Here is a 20,965-nt window from a genome sequence, read left to right as displayed (position 1 = left end):
GTTGTCCTAATAAAAGATGAGCCCCATATCCTTAATTAGCCCACATATCGTTTGATCTCATTAATTACACACCGTGTAGAACGGGGAGCGGGGACCTGGTTTGTTCTTTTCATCATATCTGGCATCATCATCTAATTAAGGAAACAAGTTTAGTATTTAGGGGATACCGCTTGTTACAGACAGGCTTTGATGGAATTAGACTGTCTGCTCACAGATTGTCAGATTGCACATATTGTAATTGGAAATAAGTAGTCAAAGGGTTTTGTTTTCATGTCTTGTTGCCAAAATCCTATGAGCTAAACTTTTTGATTAAAATTAGCTACAGCATGATCCAGGGTTGGGGTCAAGTCATGAATGAACTCATTAACTGGAATTTGAAGAAACCTACAGGAAACAGAATTGGAATTGAATTGGTATTTCAGGAAGATTAAATTAATTCAATGAAATTATGTGAAATTCCATGTTTTGTTTTGTTTTTTCTTACCAGATAGCTGAGATTACAGGTAGTGTTATATATTATCAATACTGAATATTATAAAATGTTAAAGGCACCTTTCAGGTGGTATTTGATGCACAGCATGTAATTGTAATACATACATTGATGACTGAATGTATTTGATGTTGAATTTCATGGAATTTAATGGAATTCCATTCAGTTTCCTGTAATTCAAATTCAATTCCAAATCTGTTTCCTTAGAGCTGGGTGACATTTCAATTCCAACTCCAGGAATTTAATTGGAATTTACCAAACATTCCCAATTCAATTCATGAATGGCCCCAGCCCTGGTATGATCAGTGTAACTCCTAAACCACTCTACATGCAGGCAGCAACACTGTATCTAGATGGCCAACAGCCTAGGTTAATAATAGCAGTGTGCAGACTCTGTCAGGCTGTAATTTAACTCCACATCGGTGTACAGACGGTGTCACTATTACCCCACAAACATGGCCGCGCGCTTGATCCACCAGAGGAGTCGCGTTCGCCAGTGACGGAGACAACCGAACTTCCCCGAACGACCGAAAGACTGGTATGTAAACAAGGTCAGACACTGCAGCATATACAGTACAGTCCAAAGACTTTCTGGGCAAGACCACTGGACTTGTTTGAGCACGAGGACAGCAAAGCTCCCTTACCCCCCTTCTGACAAAGGTAAGCTGTGCATCATATGTTCGTATGACCAACGGTATCATTTGATAGGGGATGCATTTCTGTTATGCAAAACGCACTGCGTGGATTTGAGACATCACATTACATGGCATTAGTATGCATCGTGTGCGCGTGTCGTTCCATGCACAAGTGCAGATTAACAATTTTACGTTTACAATTTTTCGTTCAGCATTATTGCTGCAACACAGGTCTGCAGCAAAGTCACACGGCCAGCCTGTGTTTACCTGGTGCGCAGTAGATCTGTTGGCCTCTAACTGGGTCGCTGTCACTGCAAAAGCTGCATAGTCATGTTTTCCCACGACACACATTATTAAACCAGACCAGCGGAGTAGGCTAATCAGCCTTCTATTGATAGACCTATTACTAACCGATCGATTTTTTTCAGATTCTTGAATGAATGCTATTTGATTTTATCGCATTTTTTCACTTTTTACCCAGGGCAATATTTATTAACATAACATTTTTTATTATATATATATATATATATATATATATATTGGCAGCTGTTTCTTTGTTGCTCAATACGTAGCAACTGAATGATAAACCTCACTCATAGTCCAACAAGGACCATTTATGGCTTTGTTTAGTGAAAGCATAGAAAAACACTAGAACCAAATGAGGCCGAGAGAGAAATATAAGCACAGATATGCATTATTTGGGCCAGTGCATGTACCCCTATCATTCATAGTCTGTGATGACATTAAAACCTGTTTATACTGGTCACCCTAACTGCTTTAGTGCCAACAAAAACACTGACTAAGCTCCTGTGCCATACTGCCCTGCTGCTGGCAGCACAGTAACTGGATTAGCCTGCAGATAAAGGGAAGGAGGTAGAGAGAAAGAGGGGGCGAGAGAGACAGAGAGACAGAAAGACAGTGAGGAAGACAAAGAGAGAGACTACCCAAGGGCACTGTAGCTGTGTGTGGCAGATGAGTCACTGCCTGCTTGTATTGCTTGATTCTAGTCCAGTTAATCATCCCTTGTGCCTCCAGCATGACCTCTAGAAAGACTTAGTGTTATCTCATCCGGAGATAATATGACTTTATTAACTGGGTTAGTTAATAATATATGTATATTTGGCAATGATTGACAAAGCTGAGGATTGTTGTGTTTTGATCCATGAAAGGTGGATTTCTGCATTCCTGGATTTAAGCCTCATGGCCTCATGGTGATGCATTTTCCATCACGTTTGATGATTTACAGTACATGCTGGTGTTTTGGAAGTAAACACTGTGTGCTGAAGAGTGAGGAGAATTTACTGTATTGCTGACAGTCCGTAAGGGAGGTGTATTGAATAAGATGCAACCAGATCAACTCTTGAAGGAAACAAAAATACTAATAATATTAATCCAACATGCAAAAATAAGAGAGCTTACTTATTTATTAATGCAAAACAATCAAGTGTTTTTGCGATTAGAGTGTTATCTTATAGGGAACAATAGATGGTCTGACCGACTTGGAAATACTGTCAGATGGAGACTTGCTGTCAGGACCCTTGTCAAAGTGAATTTCTTAAGTAACTTTATGTTAATCTGTGGTATTCCTTCTAGGATTCCATCACAAACCAGCCAAGATGATGCAGTGTTTCCACTTCATGGTGGAACCGGCCAAGAATATAACGGCCAAGCTCAAGGTAACAGAGTTTCGTCACACGTCCCAAATCCCTCCATGAGTAAAAAAAAAAAGTTTTTTTCTACAAACGTGTTTTGTTCCTGTCAGAAAGACTCAATCACAGCAGAGGGTCACCTTGAAACGTAAGCAGAGGGTTGCCATGACAACACTTTTTATATTATCATGTGGCTGCATGCATTCTCCCTCCCTGGTTTTATTTAGCAGGAGACAGCTATGCAGGCTGTTGTTAGGGAGATGAATACAGGCAGGGAGTCGGGTGGTGGTGTGGGGGGGAGGGGGGCGTCTGTCTTTTTTGCTGACAGTAAAAGAGGCACGATACGCATTTTGATCAGGCCAAGTGACCACCTCCTCTCTAGCTTGACCTTATTACTTTCTAAAGCACTCGTGAAGCATCACTGTTGTCCTTTAAATCTGTCTTTTATTTTGCTGAGTACTCTTTCCTCTCCCTGATTTATCTGTATCTCACAGAAAAAAACCTTTTTTCAATTCCCCCCCACAGGAATCTCACAAGAGGGCAAAGAAGGAGAAGAAGGAGCCTCTGGAGGAGAACCAGCTGTTTGTTGTGGAGCTGGCTAGAGATCTCAGCCGAGTGTGCCAGGTATAGCACATACTGAATAAAATGTCTACACTTTATACACCTGTATGGAAACATCAGTATACACTTTCAGGAATGACTGTAATATGGATCATACAAATGGTTATAGTGAGCTAAAATCAGCTAAAAGAGAAATTGTCACATACTGACTTAATGAACCAATTTAATTAATGAATCAAGCCACAATATTGAGCTGTGAAAATCCCCTTCAAATCATTAAGGTTATTCATTAATATGTCGTCACGACTGATGAGTCCAGTTGGAACAGGATTCCTGGTCTTGTCTACAGTCTTTATTCCTCTGCCTGCCTGCACTCACTACTAACCCCAGTGCCTCACTCTTTTCTGTCTGTCCTGCCGCTGCAGAAGTCAGAAGTCCTGGAAAACATCTGGAACCTGGATGACACCTGGCCCACTCCCCTCTGCAGGGCCTTCATCCTGGAGTGGGCCTCCATGCTAGAGAGCAAGGTGCGTGTCTGAGGAAATGATCCATTGTCACATACTGTGAAATAGGCATCTAGTTATGAACCTGCTGTAAATCAGATTTGATAGAGGTGCTGCAGTGAAATAAGATTAATTTGTACAAGAGCATACAGAGTTTCATATCTCAAATGTTTATGTCATAGAGGGATTTAAAAAAAAGATATAGACCCCTACATGTGTGAATTATGAGACCGTTTCCCCTGTTGTCTGCAGAAGAGGCCAATGCAGACGGATGGCTGGCCAGAGAAGGATGAGGGCAAGCAGCAGGACCTGGCTACTGAGCAGGACCTGCAGCAGGCCAAGACGGTGATCTTCAACTGGATCAAGGACCTGAGAGCCCAGCCGGAGGTGGGAAGTGCAGATATACAGATAGAATTTCCTTTTTTTACCTGGGTTTAACTGTGCTTATCAAGTAAATTATCTGGTTTCTATTCTTAAAGTTGATCATCTTGCATTGCAGCAAAGTGTTTGGCCCGGGGAACCTGTGGCGAAGGCTCTGGAGGACCTACAGTCGGCCTGGCGATGGGGCCGCGTCCCCAATCTGCTGACTGCTATGGAGCTGGTTATGTGGACCTTAATGTCACAGAGGCCAGACAAGGTAAGCATCCATGTTGTCCATTCACATTATATAGCTAACTCCTGATGAGTAGCCTGCAGTTTGTCAATGTAACTGTAATATTTCTCAAGCTAGTATTTCTCAAGCTGTCATGGTTTCCTGCAGGATACCATTCCCCAGCAGTGGCTCATCTGGAAGCAGAGGACTCAGAAGATTGGTGTGTAAACTAGGATTGGATTAATCAATATCTGAATCCGGTTGATTTTGCTTGTATGTCTGAAAACTTTCACTTCTAAATGAGTTTGTTATTATCTCGTTCCAGGTGCTGCACACTACGTTCCTCAGTCAGGTGAGTGATATGGATCAACATATATATTGAAACAGACGTGTTATTTGTAAATTATTTGCAGCCATTATGTGGCTGGTTTCAAAACTACCTATCTTTTAAATCTCAGTATGTAATGTTGAATGATGTATGGTGAGAATTTTGAACATAGCTAAGGGAGTTACCCAATGCTCAATATTAGGTCTGGTCTTGTTCGCTATATACATTAATTACATTGTCAATATACATTTCTTTGCTGGTGGCACGGTTCTCACGGTTTTATGCTGATTCTGCAAAAAAGCCAGCTATGGATCAACGACAAATTTACTTTTAAGACCCACATTGATACCTTGACCAAAAAAAATGTAATTAGTTTCATATAAAAACAGGGTTTGTTTCCCCATGTTCTGTAGACAGGCGATTGTGGAAGCAACTCATCACTGTATTTTATATAAAAACAAATAGGCTGGCCTGTTTATGTGAGAAGAGATCAGCATTGGTTTTTGTTTATCTGAAAAGAGAGTCAGAATTGATCAGAATTGTCAGGACCGGCTGCTGCTCCAGGTTCCTCAGATTAGAACTGTCTTGGGGAAAGTCGGCTTTTAGATTCTGTGCTCCGTATACCAGGAACAAATTGCAGTGTATCCTGAAGCTTGATGTTTTGGTTGCAATGGCACAATTCAGGAATAAAGAAACTGAATGATTGATTGATGGATTTATTGGTCCATTAAGAAATTCATCTTGTGATATATAGATGTCACAGATGACAATACACAGGTACAGATTCACTTTAAATGTGAATGTTTTAGTTGATGATTGTAATTTTTTGTAAATTAGTTGATTGTGTGTCTTTCTCTTGTTTGTGTTTGTCTCTGTGTAAAAAAAGAGATAAATGAAAGGATAAATGAAAATCAAATTTAATTAAATATAGTTGCAACAACACTGTCAGACAAACAAGACTTGTTACTAAACTACTCTCTTCGTTTCACAGTGTGGGAATGGATGTCAGATACTGCAGGTACATCATTCATTTTGTCAACATTTTAGTCACTATAATATTAAAGCTTCACTGAACCTCTGTTGTAATTCAAAACCTCGTTACTCCCCCCCTAGTGGAGGTGACTCTGGACCTGGACACGGCCAACCCTGATCTGCTGATCTCCAACGACGAGAAGAGGATGCGTTGCGGCTTTGAGAGGAAGGACGTGCCTAACTACCACCAGCGCTTCGACGGCTGGTGGTGCGCCGTGGGGGTGGAGGGCTTCAGCTCCGGCCGCCACTACTGGGAGGTGGAGGTGGGCGAGCGGGACTGGCGGCTGGGCGTGGCCAAAGAGTCGGCGCTGAGGAAGGGCTTCAAGTCGCTGAACACCGACACGGGCTACCTGACCCTGCGCCTGGAGCGGGGCACCGAGCTGAAGGCCCTCACCGTGCCCTTCACCGCCCTGCCGCCGGGCCTCATCCCCCGCAAGGTGGGCGTCTACCTGGACTACGACCAGGGCCAGCTGTCCTTCTATGACGTGGACAGCCGCTCCCACATTTACACCTACAACGAGAGCTTCGGCGAGAAGCTGTTCCCCCTGTTTGGTACCGTGGAGATCATCAAGGATCTGGTGATCCGGTCCCCCGTGGTCAAGACCCACTTCCTCTGCCCCACCTCCTGCCTCTGGGGCTGAGCGTCCCTCCTTTACCCCTCCCTGGCGATTCCTCTCTCTCACTACACCGGTAGACATCAGTGCATACAAAAAGCGAGTCCATGTAATCACTGGGAGTAATCAGAGATCCATGACTATAAATGACCATCATTGTGCTATTGAGTAGCTACTCTATGTCACCACTCTCAATGCTGCTGCTTCAATGTGATTGTTTCTGCCTCTTCCTCACTAGAGTTATAGTGCTACTCTTCGCTCACATACATACTGTATTTTCATATATTTAAAAGAGCACTATAGTATTAATGTCATGTATTGTGCAATATTAATCCTGCAGTAAGAATGCACTTTCTGTGAATAATGAATAAACCAAACCCATGTCTTACGTTTTTTGGTCTGTTTATTAGTGCGGTCCTCCACTGTGTGGTGTAACAGAGGGTTATTTTACAAAAAAACAAGAATCACTTCACAATATACACAGTAAATGAAACCTCACAAATAAATACATAAACTATCTATTGACAAAAGGAAATCTGACTTGAAAGAGATTTGATATTCCAGGAAGTTAACTGAACATCTGACAAATGAATCAAGACATCTGAGTAGCACATTAATTGGGAAGTTCCTAATTATCATACGCATAGGAAGGTGTTGATGGTTCTTTTCCTCAGGAGCAACCTTAAAAACAAATACTGTTTTGAACATCATAAATATGTTTACATTTACAATACAGTATGATGACGAGGGAACCATGTCCAGGCTGAAGTGTGAAGGTGAGTATGGGTGTCAGTTCAGAGCCAACCTGCAAAAAACTGCAAATTAAATCCACGATCAGTCAAAGCTGAGGCAGGACTGCATCTGTCAACCTGCTTGACTTGTAATGAATACTGTATGGAGTGTTACACAGGACGAAGAACACAGGTTTATACTTGGTAGAAAATTTAGTCATAGGAACACAATTTAATCTGAACCACCATCACGGTTAGGTTCCACAATATCACATTAAATGTGGTGTGCTAAGGTTACTCTCTCAAGCTCAAGCTGATGATCAGTTTGCCAGTATGAGTCTTACATCACAGCACACAGTATGCACCAGAAGCAGAGGATGCATACGAGTCGCACAGATCCATGAGAATGGCTCCTGAGATAAGGGATATAGGTCAGACTCTTGTGACTTCATTGTTTTAGGTCATTGGTTTAAGTAAGATAAGGCTTTATGGGACTGAGCGTCAGTTGACATCATCTTGATTTCGGGTGAAATGGCTGATCATTGTTTTTGTTTTAGCAACTGAAATAAGCAAACAGAAATCACATGCGGGCAAATAATTGCTGCCCGGGTCTTCTTGCTAAATGACAGACATGACCTGCACGCGCTCAGCTGTGATTAACCACAAGGCGTGTGACAGCTGGTCCAATCAGAGCTGCAACACTGTCACAAAATATGACCACGTGGCTTCTCTTTTTGTCGCGAGGCTGTTTTAGTTTGCAAATCTAAAACAGAAAAGGAAAAGTAAATTAGAGGGAAATCTGACATGGGATCATTAAACTCACAATTTATTAAATGTTGGTCTTCTCGTTTGTGCATTGGCATTCACTTTCAGTTTATTTACGAATGTAGTGATGTCATCGACATGCGACGACGACAGAGAAGTTTGTTTTTAAGCTGCCTATGAGTTCCTCAGTCAGATAGGTGATGACAACCCTAAAACAGGCTTTAAAAACCCACTTTGGGTTCGACAGCTTTAGGTCTAAACTGCAGGAAGACATCGTCAATGCGGTCATCAAAGGTACTGGGCGTTTTATTTGTTTACAATGTTAGCTTATCTCTTTGCTAAGTAACGTTAGCACACGTTAGCTGGCTGACGTCAACTTCATCTGTTGTTCGTCGTTAGGTCTAATCGCATCAGCAAGCTGTCATGTTACTGTAATATGAAACAGAATAGCTGTATTACCACTCACAGCCTGTTGCCAAAGAGTAAATGATGCCACGGTGATAACTGGTGAAGCTGTGCTGTTGCAGGTGACAGGGATGTGTTTGTGTGCATGCCCACTGGAGCAGGGAAGTCCCTCTGCTACCAGCTCCCAGCAGTGCTGGCCGAGGGCATTACCCTGGTTATATCCCCGCTAATTGCTCTCATTCAGGTTAGTGTGTCTCCATCTGTACTATTCCACTTCAGACTGTTCAAGTAACGTTAGACGAAACAATAGCCAATGTCTTGTGTTGCTTCTATACTTCTAGGACCAAGTGGATCACCTCAGGGAGCTGAACATCCCTGCTTGCTCCATCAACTCCAAGCTCCCTGTGGGCGAGCGCCGCATGATCCTGGCTGACTTGGAGAGCGAGAGCCCAAAGCTGAAGTTGCTCTACATCACCCCGGAGATGGTGGCCTCTCCCTCGTTCCAGCCGTGCCTGACGGGCCTGTGCTCCCGCAGCCTTCTCTCCTACCTAGCTGTGGATGAGGCTCACTGCGTCTCCCAGTGGGGCCACGATTTTAGGCCAGACTACCTCAAACTGGGCAACTTGCGTGCCCGCATGCCGGGGGTGCCGTGTGTGGCGCTGACGGCTACAGCGCCCAAGAACGTGCAAGAGGACATTCTTCAGTCCCTGAGGCTGCGCTCGCCACTGTGCTATTCTACACCAGTTTTCCGCAAGAACCTGCACTACGATGTGATCTATAGGGAGCTGCTGCAGGACCCTTACACCCACCTCCATGCCTTCATTAAAGAGGCTCTGGCGCTGGGCAGCGGGCCCGAGGGACAGGTTAGTAGACTGGACTTTGTGTGGTGCAGGGATACTGTTTGTGGCACTGCTCCTCTGCTCTGGCCCTCATCAGTCTCTATCAAGTTGGTGGAATGATAGATCTCCTCCTTGCTGGCCCTGATTGCTTGGGTCTTGCACTTAATCTTTCTATTCTTTGATATATTAGAGAAATGGAGAAAGAAGAGGGGATACAATGGATTTTGAGTCCGATTCCAATATTTTCCAACCCATATCTGCCGATACCGATATGCATTTTTGTAAGAATGCTGGTACAAATACGGGTGCAAAATGGGTTAAGCCTTTCAGACATGCCTAACTTAAAATAATTAAGTGGTTTTAAACAAAAGACCATGTTAGTTTTATTCTGTTGCTAATTTGACGGTTATATTAAGTGACACACTCCACTAGAAAAAAGGTCACAACAATGTCAATTCCACAATAGGCTAAATACTGGCAGTAAAAATAATATCAGACCGATATTGCTTTTTAAAGCTTATATATCGGTGCATCCCTAGAAAGAACAGCTTAGTTGAAAGGATAAAAGTATCTGTATTCTTTAATGTGTAAAATACAGACGGAACAGTACCGAATGCCTATGGACAGTGATAGTAAGGTTTCCACTCTACCATTTCCTAAAACTGTGTGATGTTTGTGAGCAGGGTTGTGGGATTGTGTACTGCCGCACCAGAGAAGGCTGTGAAACAGTGGCTTACCAACTGACTAAGCTTGGAGTCTTGGCCAAGCCTTATCATGCAGGTAAGACAGTGTTTTTTTAAGTTCACTGGTGTAGGATTTGCATTCGCATTTGGGCTCAAGTGCTTGACTCTGTGCTGTTATAGGTTTGAAGGCGGGAGATCGTACAGAGGTGCAGAGTGATTGGATGCAGGGTAAAGTGCTGGTTATTGTAGCCACCATCAGCTTTGGTATGGGTGTGGACAAGGCCAACGTCAGGTAAGGCAGTGAATCTGGGTTTTTTGCAGTATTTTCATAAACTAGGACTTTTATTTGAGTTTGGGTTTGCACATGTTAACATTTTTTGTAAATTCCACAGGTTTGTAGCCCATTGGAACCTTGCTAAGTCCCTGGCCAGTTACTACCAAGAGTCTGGGCGAGCAGGGAGGGATGGACTGCCTTCCTCCTGTCGAACCTACTACTCCCCAAGAGACAAGGAGCAGATGAACTTCCTCATCCGCAAGGAGGTCGCCCGCAAACAGGTCAGCACCACATCAGGCAGCGGAATATCATCATAAGGAGATCCTATGATACTCTGCATCATTTAAAGGCTTGTGAACATCTTTTGGACTTGTCTGTAGGAGAAGCGCGGCTCTGCAAAAGAGGCGGACAAAGCGGCCATCACAGACTTTGAAGCCATGGTGTTATTTTGTGAACAAGAAGGGTAAGTGAAGCACACACACACAAAGTGTAATGTCACTTTTTGTTTATTGCATACCATTCCAAGTGAATGGTATATTCTGTGGGCTTCAAATCACCAATTCTATTCAGAAAATATAGAATCATATAGTACACCATTGTTTCTCAGGTAAACATCATTTCATGCAATCATCAATTATTTTTTTTCCTTGTATATAGAAAATATACAGTTCTGTACAACATAACTTTAATTATATACAGTATATACCAAGCATTTTTTTTAATCATGGTCCATTTCTGTTTTTGTACAGCAGAGGGCAGACTTGATCTCTCTTTCAGGCTTTTTGTTTTCAAGGAATTTCATTTCAACATATCAAAGTTTGGTAATGGTAAGCTCTTCCCCTTTAGGAGGCTTTTACTCAGTCTAAACTTGACTGCCATTGTCATCCCTTACAAATATAGCAGAGGGAGGTTTAGAAAAACACCAACAAACCAACTTGGCTTTCTCTCATATCTCCCTGTGTACTTCCACTCACTGAACACTTTACATTAATTTGTGCACATTTTTTTATTTACATTCCATGTATTTGCCTGCATTATTCAAGATGCTTTGGGGGAGGCCCTGCCCTTTTCTCAGGTCAAAGGCGGCGTTGTTGGTCTGCAGAGTCCAGGGATGCTCTGAGGAATGTTGATACTCCTGAAAGCCTGGACGCTTTAGCGGGTGTGTTTGGCAGCCTGTCAGGACATCCTCCTCTGTGTTTGTCAGGTGCCGTGTTATTCAAGGGCTGGGCCCCTCTAGAGCCACTTCACACACCCTGTATGAGGCCCCGTCGCTCACTGAGCTAGAGGTCTACAATGCCTGTCTATGAAGGACTTGACCGTGTCTCCCTTGTGTGAATTTTCACTCGCTCTGCAGGACTCCTCATGCCTGACAGAGCTGCAGAGAATGCCTGTTTTGTGTATATAGAGGACCTTTGCAGCATTTCCGGCCACCTGAGTTGTGTCTCCTGTGTACGGGGCCTGATTTGTTTGAGAGTTAGACGTCCAGAGAGTGCCTGTCTAAAGATTTCTCTTTGTGTGGAAGAGTACGTTTGCTCAGATGTGGGGCCCCTTGGTCCTGGCCTTGCGACAGCAGCAGCAGCAACTCACACAGGACAGCACTGCCATGAGCACAACGACCACTATGGGAGAGCACAGTAACAGTATCATTGGTATAATCAATCCGATCTATCACAGTAGATCATTGACAAAGGCACGTGACCAGGTCAGCCACTGAGAATATGAGAGTATTTGGTGTAAATGAGGTGGAACTCACAGATGAAGGTTAAGAGGATGAAGAAGGCCCCCAGCTCTACAGGGTTGGCGTTGGGCAGACCCTGCAGCTTGGTCCATATCTTGTTCAGGAGGTTCAACGTCTCTTCTTTGGCATCCATCCTAGGGAGGCAGAGCAGCACTGAGGTGGATTCATTTGGAATCAAATGGTTATGTTTCAATTTTAGCTGTTTTGCACAGTTGCTCCTCCGTGTTCGTTGTCATCAGGACACAAGGCTTGCTGCTTGCCACTGACTCTTCTGACTGGGTGAGATGATATTGTTGGTATGTTGACACGAGCCAATATACTGGTTATGTGCTTGTTGTTTATCTTTGAATGTGATATAACACTAAATACTTTCCCAATGAACTTGCGGTATCCTAAGAGAGAAAGTGGGAGGATTACTTAGAGAGAGAGAGACAGGATTTTACTGCCTGGGAGTGTGCAGATATAAAGCATGTGGTTTTTCTGGCCAAGTGTGTGTGTGTCTGAGAGTGAGTCTGTGTACCTGTAATAATATAGGGGAGGTTTCAGCATAACTAACTAACTCTCTCTGTTGAACTGTGGGAGAAGAGAAGGCTTTCCTGATCTCACTGTCTTGGAGGACAGACATTTGCTTCATTGTGTGTTTAGGTGTATAGCCTCATATGTATTTTGTTACTTTACCGGGTGGTGTTTGAGTGTCAAGTGATACAACATTATTTACTTTCCTCTGGGTTGCTGGCAGTATTGGTGTGCTCTACGGTAAATTAAATAGCACGGGGTGTGACAGCTTTTGGTGCCTGGACAAGATCCTGCTCATGTAAATTACCTGCTGATCACTCTTTATTTCCCAGGCTCCCCTCCCATCAGTATCTATATCTGGATCCACCCCTTTCTATTTATTGCTAGAACTGATAGACTACATGTTTAGACATATTATACCAGGCCTACTCATTTTACTTTTCTGTCATGCAAACATGATTTTTATTGCATGTTAGTTTCTCCCTTTAAATAGCTGAAAAACACTCTGATTGTGCCACTACTGTAATCAACTCAACAATTTGGGCTACTCATCAAGAGAAAGATGAGTTCAATTGACAATAGGACTGTACTGGTGGGTGTGAAGTGTAAACAACAGATGCCAGACAGTAGATTTAGTCAATAGCTCTCTCCTGTCATCAACTTGCATTCTTTAATTTGAAATATTGAATTCCCACTCATCCTGTATGCATTGAATTGTGAAGACAAAATTTACTCTTTTTTTTTTGTATCTCACTTTTTTTTTGGTTGTTATTTTCCCCTAAGGTAGACTTCTGTCCCATTAACTCATTGACATTTCTGACGTCCATGCAGTGATAGGATTAGTACTCAGTTCTGTCTCCGGTTGCATGTCTAACATTATCATTTACAGCCAGTCTACCCACAGTGAGAAACTTCTTAGACATCCAGCCGTTAGAAATGTCATTAGAATAATAACTACAGCGTATCCCCCCCTCTCACCTTAGTGTCAGCTAGTTTCCTACCTAACAAGTCTGCTACATATGCTGATCTGACTTTTAAATGCATTCCTCACATTCTTCTGGTCATAGGTTAGCATGCTGTACCTCTCCTATGCTCTGTCTCTCAAACTCTGCTTGCACGGACACGGACACATTCGCAATGAATCCACTCACCTGTGAGAGTCTTTGTAGTTTTCGTACACTCAACCAAGCCTGGGCCGATTTTAAAGAAATGACAACAGCACTCTCAGAAGTAAGCAGACCAGTCGGTGAGGAGGAGACGCAATAAACACGGCATATCTTACCTGAGGGAGTGAGCCTGAGAGTTGTCTTCTCAGAGAGCGTCTGTCTGTGTGTGTGTGTGTGTGTGTGTGTGTGTTTGTTGTCTGAGCCTGCAGTACGTCATCCAGAGGAGGTGTCCTCAGACTCTGTCTCAGCCCAGCAGTCAGGTCAAGATTAGGGTTAGCAGGGATAATTCCTACAGCCGTCTTGCAGTGAAACCTTTCCAGCTGTCCCTCCTTCAGGCCCCTTTTACTCTTTCCTTTCTTTGTGTCTTCTCATCTTGTCTGTTCTTTTCTTCAAGTGTGCTCTTCAGCTTTGTTGTCCTGTTTTTTTTTGTGCCAGTGATGGCTGTTAATGGTGAAACACAGCTATGAATATCTTCGTTTAGAAAGGACCCCTGCTGTGGTTTCGTGCCATTTGACTGTTATGCCTTAGTTTAGTTTGTCTACTACCAAGGCTGGTTTACAATCCTCCTTGGGAGTGACTGTTGCTTCAGAGTGTCTGTGTGTGCCTCTCTCTGTCTGCGACTCTGTCTTTCCCCTCCTCCTTTGGTGAAACTGCACCCCCTTTCATAGCTGTAGACACTGTGTTTCCATTTCCAGCGAGGTAGTTAGTATTGGTGTGTTGTTGAAGTGGCTTGTCTAATGGGCTACTCCCTAGAGAGACCATGTGTGTGCCTGTGTGAATATAGGCTGTTACATAATATTGGATCTGATACAGCAGCTAGGCCTGTTTATGAGGAGGAATCACAACAATCACATCAGGCATGTGATCAGGAACACAAAAGGCAGGAAGACGGTGATCTTCCATTAGAAATGCATTGGAGTTATTTGTCCAAAACCCCTGAAAACAAAACAGAAAAATTGAATTCGCTTTGATATCCTCTTGATATCAGTCAAGGCCACACAGTTCTAGATTAGTGCCTCAGTTTCTGTAAATTACCCCAACGAGTCTGTCAGAACGTCTTGTTCTCTCATCATCAGACTAGTCCCTCAATATGCAAAAAAGCCTCTGTGCATCAGTCTAATGTCCTCACACTCCTGTATCTCTTAGAATCAGCAGGGTGATTGTCAGAGAACTTTTTGATTTCATGTGACTGGGGAGCCTTGTTTGACTTATTTGACAACAGAGAAGCATTGATCATGGTAAAGGGGGATGGTTACACAATAGCTCATCGATCAATGATGCACTAGATGGTGTATCCAAATAACACCCTGTGTATGATGGTGGGATATTTGCTATGTGCCCAAAAACATTATAAGGCTTGACCTTTCTTTTAAATACAGAATGTCAACTGCTGGACTGTAGGTCACATTGGCTCCAAACAGCTCCATAGTGTACTGAGCCTCTTTCCATCTGTTTTGCTCGTTTATTCTATGTAGCCTGGAACGGTACTTGCCCATGTGTGTGTACATGTTAATAACCGTCTCTTACCGTCCCATCAGCTGCCGCCATGCTACCATCTCCAAGTTCTTTGGGAACCAGGCGCCAAACTGTGCCGGTGCCTGTGACTTCTGCCGTAACCCCAAAGCGGTTCGGGCCCAGCTGGAGAAGGCGGCTGTCCTCAGCACCAAGACCGGAGCGGCTCAGAGCAAAGAGCCCAGGGGGCCGTTCGGCTTCGACCGCGACCTCTACGCAGGAGGAAGGAAGGGCTACGGGTTCGAGAGGTACGGGAACTTCGGCGAAATGGTCTGAATTTATCTGGAGTTGATTTGATTTGTCCCATTGGGAGTTTATGTTTTTGTAGCGTTGTTGATTCAATCCTGATTGGTCATGATAAGTCTGTAGAATAATGCCAGAATCACGCCTTTAGGTATGATGAAGAGGAGGGTGGAAGTGGCAGTGGTGAGGATGATAAGAGGAAGAAGGACTTTAGCGACCTCTTCAAGAAGCAGATGAACATGCGGAAGGTGAATCATCATCATCATCAACACACACAAACTCTTGAGTTCTTCCCTTCAGAAATGTATATTCTCCTGAAGTCGACTAATCTCAGTGGAAAAACAAACTCCATCCTAGTGTTTCTGTTTTCTCTCTACATCTGGCAGCCAGCTGTGGGCAGGCAGGAAGGCAGGGGTGTTTGGGGCCCCTGTAAGTAAAGCTTGTGGTAAATCACTCCCACATGTGCAATGGAATTGGCACAATGCTGTAGGAAAAAAAAAAAAACGGTGATAAATATTATTCAGCAGGGCCAGGTGGAGCTTGCCCAAAATGCATATAACACTGATCAATACCAGTGCTTGTTAAACCATAGCCTGGAGAGCAAAGCATCTCTCCGAGCAACAACATGCAAAAAAAGCCACATAAATGTTTTTAATTGTGTGGCATAAACAACAAATAAGTGCTAGTTAGCCCTTCTAGGCCTGTGATGGGAACGAGGCCGGTGTTGCCCCAATCCCCCACCACTCACACCCTTATTTAAATCTCCGTAAGTAATCATGACAACAAAAAACGTGTTGAATTGATCTACTGCGTTAAAAAGGGTTGATTTGACAGTCAAGGGGTTTGTGTCTGGGGGTGGAGGTGAACACCGAAGCACACAGAAGGTGAGAGGTGAGGCTCGAGAGGGGAAAAGCTGGAGTAAAATATTCTAGAATGTCTCTCCTCTTTAACAACGCTGCCGACACAAAGACTGCTTCCACTGATGTGTGCAAATTCTGTTGTTTCAATGACTATATGAATACCAATAGTGCCGTTTCTTTCTCTTCTGTTGTTTCTTTAGGGAGGTGAAAGTCACAAGGAGGACTTTGTCCCCCCAGGTAGGCCCTACATTTTGCAATTAAACTGCAGAAAAAAAATGTACAGACTGAGTAAAAGTTATTCTAGATTACCAGCCGGCTCATGTTTGAGTTCACGGGCACTGCGTTCTCATGCAACTGCTGTTCTGATGTGCAGATGATGCCTGTCCGCTCAGAGAGGCGAGCAGCCAGAGGATCCCCAGGCTCACTGTGAAGGTACACATGGCACTTTAATACTGCAAACACATTCCTCATGCTGGTGATATCAATTAACACATCCGTAGGAATTCAGTGACTCGAGCATCATGAGATGTTGATGGACACAGTGTGGCCATCATTTCAGCTGAGCAATAAAACAACAATGATTCTAAATTGGTTGTTATACCGCTACAAAGAAAAGACTCAGACTAGTTTCAAATAATATGCTGCCACCGTGTGGCTCATCTGTGTATCACAAATTAATATATTTTGTACAGTAGAACCTAGGAAACAGCCTGTTCACCAAGTGAGCATAATGAGCTGAAAAAGAACAATAGAGATTTTCAAAAGATATTTTCTATTGATTGTGCTTTGTTGGTGGAATTATCTTGATAATACATAAAACCAAAAAAACATTTTAATTTAAGTATAGAATTTGTCTGAATTGAGGTGAATACACATTTTAGATCTTTGTGGAATTTCACTAATTTTCAGACGTTTCTACTAATTTCCAAATGACCTGTGTTCCTTAAGGGTTTGAATACATATGGTTCTTCTGCTATTAATAAATCTATGCATGGTAATATGTTTTGACGCATTTGGACACTTTTATTAATAAACATTAATTTGGCAGTTATTAAATTGTAAATCACATTTTCATCATATTTCAGGCCAGGGAGCACTGTCTGTCCCTCCTGCAGGAGGCACTACACGGCCACCAGGGGGCAGAAGACACATTCAAGTATTGACACACACACACAACTCAAATACTATATGTTGATACATTGTTGAGTTTATTGCAGACATAAATAATGTTTCCCCACACTCACTGTACTTTGTCCTTCATCTCCTCCTCCTCACCCTCTCAGTGACACGCTCTCCTTGGCAGTGGATCTTGAACATGAAGTCTTCAAGAGAAACAAGTCCTCCAACTTGTACAGAGCTGCTGTCCTAAAGAAGGTACCTACGGACTCTTCTGCCCTTCACAGTGTTATCTATATTATCCTATACAGTGAGAACAGGAAGATGTTATGGTAAAGACAGTCGCCTAACTCGTCTCTTGTTCTGAAGGTAACAGAGATGAAGAAAGGAGCACCTGCTTCAACAGGAGGAGGAGGAGAGGATGGGACCAGCAGCAACTCCAGCAAGACCAGAGAGACGGAGTCAAAACCCAAAGAGGAAGCAGCCTCCTCTTCCTCCTCATTTACTGAGGAGCTGCAGGGGTTCACATCTGCATCCCAGATCTACTCAGTAAGCTGATGAAAGGGGGTGAAAGGGGCTCTTGGGCCGCCTGCTGTATGAAACACTCACTGACCTTTACACTGAGCTAAGCAGTTGACCATACACAAAATACATCATCCTCCATTGAGACCCAGTTTCCCCATGGGGATCATTAAAGTTTCATCTAATCTAATATTAGTAAAATGCAAGCAGTAATTCATATCAGGTGAATTCTTGGAGCTGTGGGCCGTGCGCTATCATTCGTATCGTACATGTGAACATGTATTTTATTCCTATTTCCCCACCAGATGAAGCGTAAGAGAGTAGGGGCAGGCCTGAGGGGCTCCTCCAACCCCTTCCAGACTGCCAAGGAGCTGCTTAACTCCTCCAACGGGGAGAGTGCGTCCAACAGAGGGACGGAGAGCGGCGGGTTCCACCCGGACGGCCCAGGAGGCTCTCGAGAGTCCGCTAGTGAGGCGAAGAGGGAGAGGAGAACGGAGACGAACGCGGACGCGTCCTCAGCTGTCACGTCATCCATCAGAGCCAGAGCGAATGCCGTCGCCGCCTCCCTGAACAGCCCGACCAAGGGAGGCAGAGCCCTGAGCAAGAAGCAGCAGAAGCTGGCGGAGGCGGCCAAGAACTCCCGCAACATTTCCCTGTACTTCGGGAAGAAGCAGACAACGGAGAAAAGCCTGGAGCTGGAGACGCCGAAGGGACTCGACGCCGACTCTTCTCCGACTCCTGTGGGAATCCAGCAACACTCACCCGCCGCTATGGATGCAGCTTCTGTAGAGACCAGCTCTGTAGAATCAGTTACTGAGGACACGATCCAAGCAGAAATTAAAACAGAAGTCATAGTTATACAAGATGATGATGATGAAGGGGAGAAAGCTGTGAAGCTGGAGCTGGTTCAAGAGAAATCTGAACCAGATATGAAGTCCACCACAGAGTAAGAGGCCGTTAGCGCACCAGTTTATAAAAACATTGTCAATCTTCTTTTCTTACCCTAATAGCATTTTTTCCTCTCTCACACAGACAAATCGTACTTGAGGAAGAAGCTAAACCACCTCTAATAGAAAGGGTAGGTGTTTCCTGTCTGTAAATACTAAAAGAAAACAATATTTCCTTCACTGTGACTGACGTAAATAATGTGTGTCCAGCTGACAGATGAGGTGAAAGCGGACAGGGAGTCGTCCCCTCCGGCCAAGCGCAGCCGCCCGCCTAAGGAGCAGGGGAGCAGGAGGAGGGTGACCTTTAACCCCAACGTACAGGAGAGCATACTGCACTCTGTCAGCGAGCCACCGAAGCCTGTGACACTGAAGGAGGTGGCTGATATTGTGGTGCGCTGTCTGGATCCGTTTTACACTCAGGGAAAGTTTGCCACCAAGGTGAGAGAGGCACAAACTGTAGAAACTCATGATGTTATTGTCCCTCATGCAATGTTGTTAATGATTTATTGTGTAATATAACTAGTGTTGACCTGTTCCTTTTTCGGGTCGTAGGAGCTGTTCAAGTCATTTGCCCGCTACTTGTCTCACCTTCTTGCAGAGGGCAGGAGTCGGGGAAGAGGCCAAGGTAAGTAGGGAATAACAAAACGCTGAAACTTGTATATTGTTGGGTGTGATGGGCTGTATTCTAATGCATTGTGTTTGTGTCCACAGTCAAGGCGGAGGCCAAGGCTCTGATTAAGAAGTTCTTCAGCAGAGTGAAGCGCTGTGAGAGCGAGGCGGACTGGAAGCAGCTTAAAGGACCTCACAGCTCCGACGCCACCGAGAAACAGGAGTGACGGGAAGGGAATCATAGCCATTTCAGGGGTCAGAGACCCTCCTCTTTGTCAGTGCCTGTGCTTCCCTCGTTCCTGTGATCTCACCGTACAAGGCTTCGCCACAGAGCCTCCGATGACCCAGCTGATTTGCTGCTAGACTTCCACTCTTTCCAGCCTCATTGCTGCTACAGTAGTGCATCTCAATAACGAAGCAATAAAACATGTGTACTATATACAGCCTGACTGCTGAGCAGAATGAGCCCTCCGTTCACACTTAACGCTGGACATAAACCAGCCGCTTCTGTGTTTGGCGGGTTAGATGGCGGCCAAGACCCAAAATAAGGATTGTTTCAAATCCTTTTACTGCTGCTATATTGTCTTGGGCTGCTGGACTGCGGAACAGAGAGCAAGCTAATCCTACAAGAGCTATAGACATGATGTAAAACTGTCTAGTCTGTTTGTCTTGTCTTTAATTTCAAAACTGTAACTGAATGCCCTTTTATCTTTTTATGTTGTCTTGATACTTATTCTCATAGCCTCAGCAATGAGACTGGCAATGACGGAATGTTTGCAGTAGGATGGTTTTTTTTATAAATAGGATAAAAGGTTTACCAACACGGTCTCAAATGAGGGAAATGTTTCTTAGCTGTGTGCCGGCCTGTGTCTGTCGGACATTGTGGTTCACTGTGTGCCTGGTAGGAACAAATGAGAGGCCGTGGTTCTCCGTCTCTACTGAGTCATAACGAAATCCAAAGAGTACTTGAAGCAATTAATTGACACAAAACCCCTACTGTACAGAGATACTGAATAGCAGTACTGTTTGCTCCTAATTGTTTACAATAAAGTCCATGCTGAATATGCACAGACTGGGCCATCCATCCCTTATTGTTGATTTATTAATGCCATCTAATCTCTTTCGAACTGGACAATTAAATGAATCTTATTGGTGCTCAGGGAATCGGAGGGATGGGAAGGGAAGAGATGTCGCCGCCGAGTCCGCTGGTTAAGGGGCGTGTCCGCGAACAGCTGGACGCTACGTAAGCTACAGCGCGCATGGAGAGAATACAATGACGTCACCTCCAGCGGTGCTGCCTTCAGGTGCGCCTCGTATGCTCCTACGTCCGAATGTCGTGAATAGGAGCTGACGCGCATTCAGGTGTTTTTAGTCGGAGGTCGGAAATAATCACAAAATAGACCCTAAAGCAGAAATGAACTGTTTTGGTCGCAGAAGTAAAAGGAGAATTGCTTTTTCTTTTTTATTACCCAAAAGTTGTTGTTAACGTTACTTTTACCATCAGTTGTTGACACAGCCTCCATGCGCTGTCACCCCCCCCCCCCCCCAACCCAAGACGCCCATGTCACATCTCAGCAAATAGGGATAACAGAAATTTCCCACCCACCAGTCTTTTGTCGGGTCGTTCATGTATGC

The 20,965-nt window shown here is 44.1% G+C and overlaps 2 protein-coding genes and 1 long non-coding RNA gene across 4 annotated transcripts; 2 read left to right on the top strand and 1 right to left on the bottom strand.

Moving 5' to 3' along the window:
- Positions 1-959: 959 nt before the first annotated feature.
- On the top strand, positions 960-6,792 carry LOC139655942 (butyrophilin subfamily 3 member A3-like). 2 transcript variants are annotated; one of them, XM_071533366.1, is made up of 10 exons: positions 960-1,028; positions 2,719-2,801; positions 3,300-3,398; positions 3,761-3,862; positions 4,091-4,225; positions 4,338-4,475; positions 4,599-4,650; positions 4,756-4,782; positions 5,750-5,776; positions 5,872-6,792. In XM_071533366.1, exons 2-10 carry the CDS (start codon positions 2,742-2,744, stop codon positions 6,429-6,431), a joined length of 1,200 nt encoding a protein of 399 aa, XP_071389467.1. In that variant the 5' UTR covers positions 960-1,028; positions 2,719-2,741; the 3' UTR covers positions 6,432-6,792. The 2 variants fall into 2 exon arrangements, with proteins under 2 accessions (XP_071389467.1, XP_071389466.1); XM_071533365.1 differs by lacking the exon at positions 960-1,028 and adding an exon at positions 1,030-1,150.
- A 1,308-nt stretch (positions 6,793-8,100) lies between these two features.
- Positions 8,101-20,382, top strand: LOC139655927 (ATP-dependent DNA helicase Q5-like). Its single transcript, XM_071533350.1, has 19 exons — positions 8,101-8,194; positions 8,428-8,549; positions 8,647-9,168; positions 9,825-9,924; positions 10,008-10,119; positions 10,220-10,382; positions 10,482-10,564; positions 15,060-15,281; positions 15,428-15,524; positions 16,337-16,373; positions 16,510-16,568; positions 17,222-17,292; positions 17,420-17,510; positions 17,622-17,801; positions 18,080-18,720; positions 18,807-18,852; positions 18,932-19,159; positions 19,274-19,346; positions 19,433-20,382. Exons 1-19 carry the CDS (start codon positions 8,101-8,103, stop codon positions 19,555-19,557), a joined length of 3,066 nt encoding a protein of 1,021 aa, XP_071389451.1. The 3' UTR covers positions 19,558-20,382.
- On the bottom strand, positions 10,700-13,926 carry LOC139655947 (uncharacterized). Its single transcript, XR_011696084.1, has 3 exons — positions 13,638-13,926; positions 11,855-11,973; positions 10,700-11,720 (listed from the first exon to the last, which is right to left on the bottom strand). It is a non-coding gene; the product is annotated as an uncharacterized lncRNA (long non-coding RNA).
- Positions 20,383-20,965: the final 583 nt, after the last annotated feature.

The sequence above is a fragment of the Centroberyx affinis genome, unplaced genomic scaffold, assembly GCF_046629955.1.
Source record: "Centroberyx affinis isolate AG114_WGS23_722 - 3 ecotype Tasmania unplaced genomic scaffold, CSIRO-AGI_Caff_v1 ptg002360l_1, whole genome shotgun sequence".
Classification (NCBI taxonomy): Eukaryota; Metazoa; Chordata; class Actinopteri; order Beryciformes; family Berycidae; genus Centroberyx; species Centroberyx affinis.
This window is presented reverse-complemented; position numbering and strand designations above follow the sequence as displayed.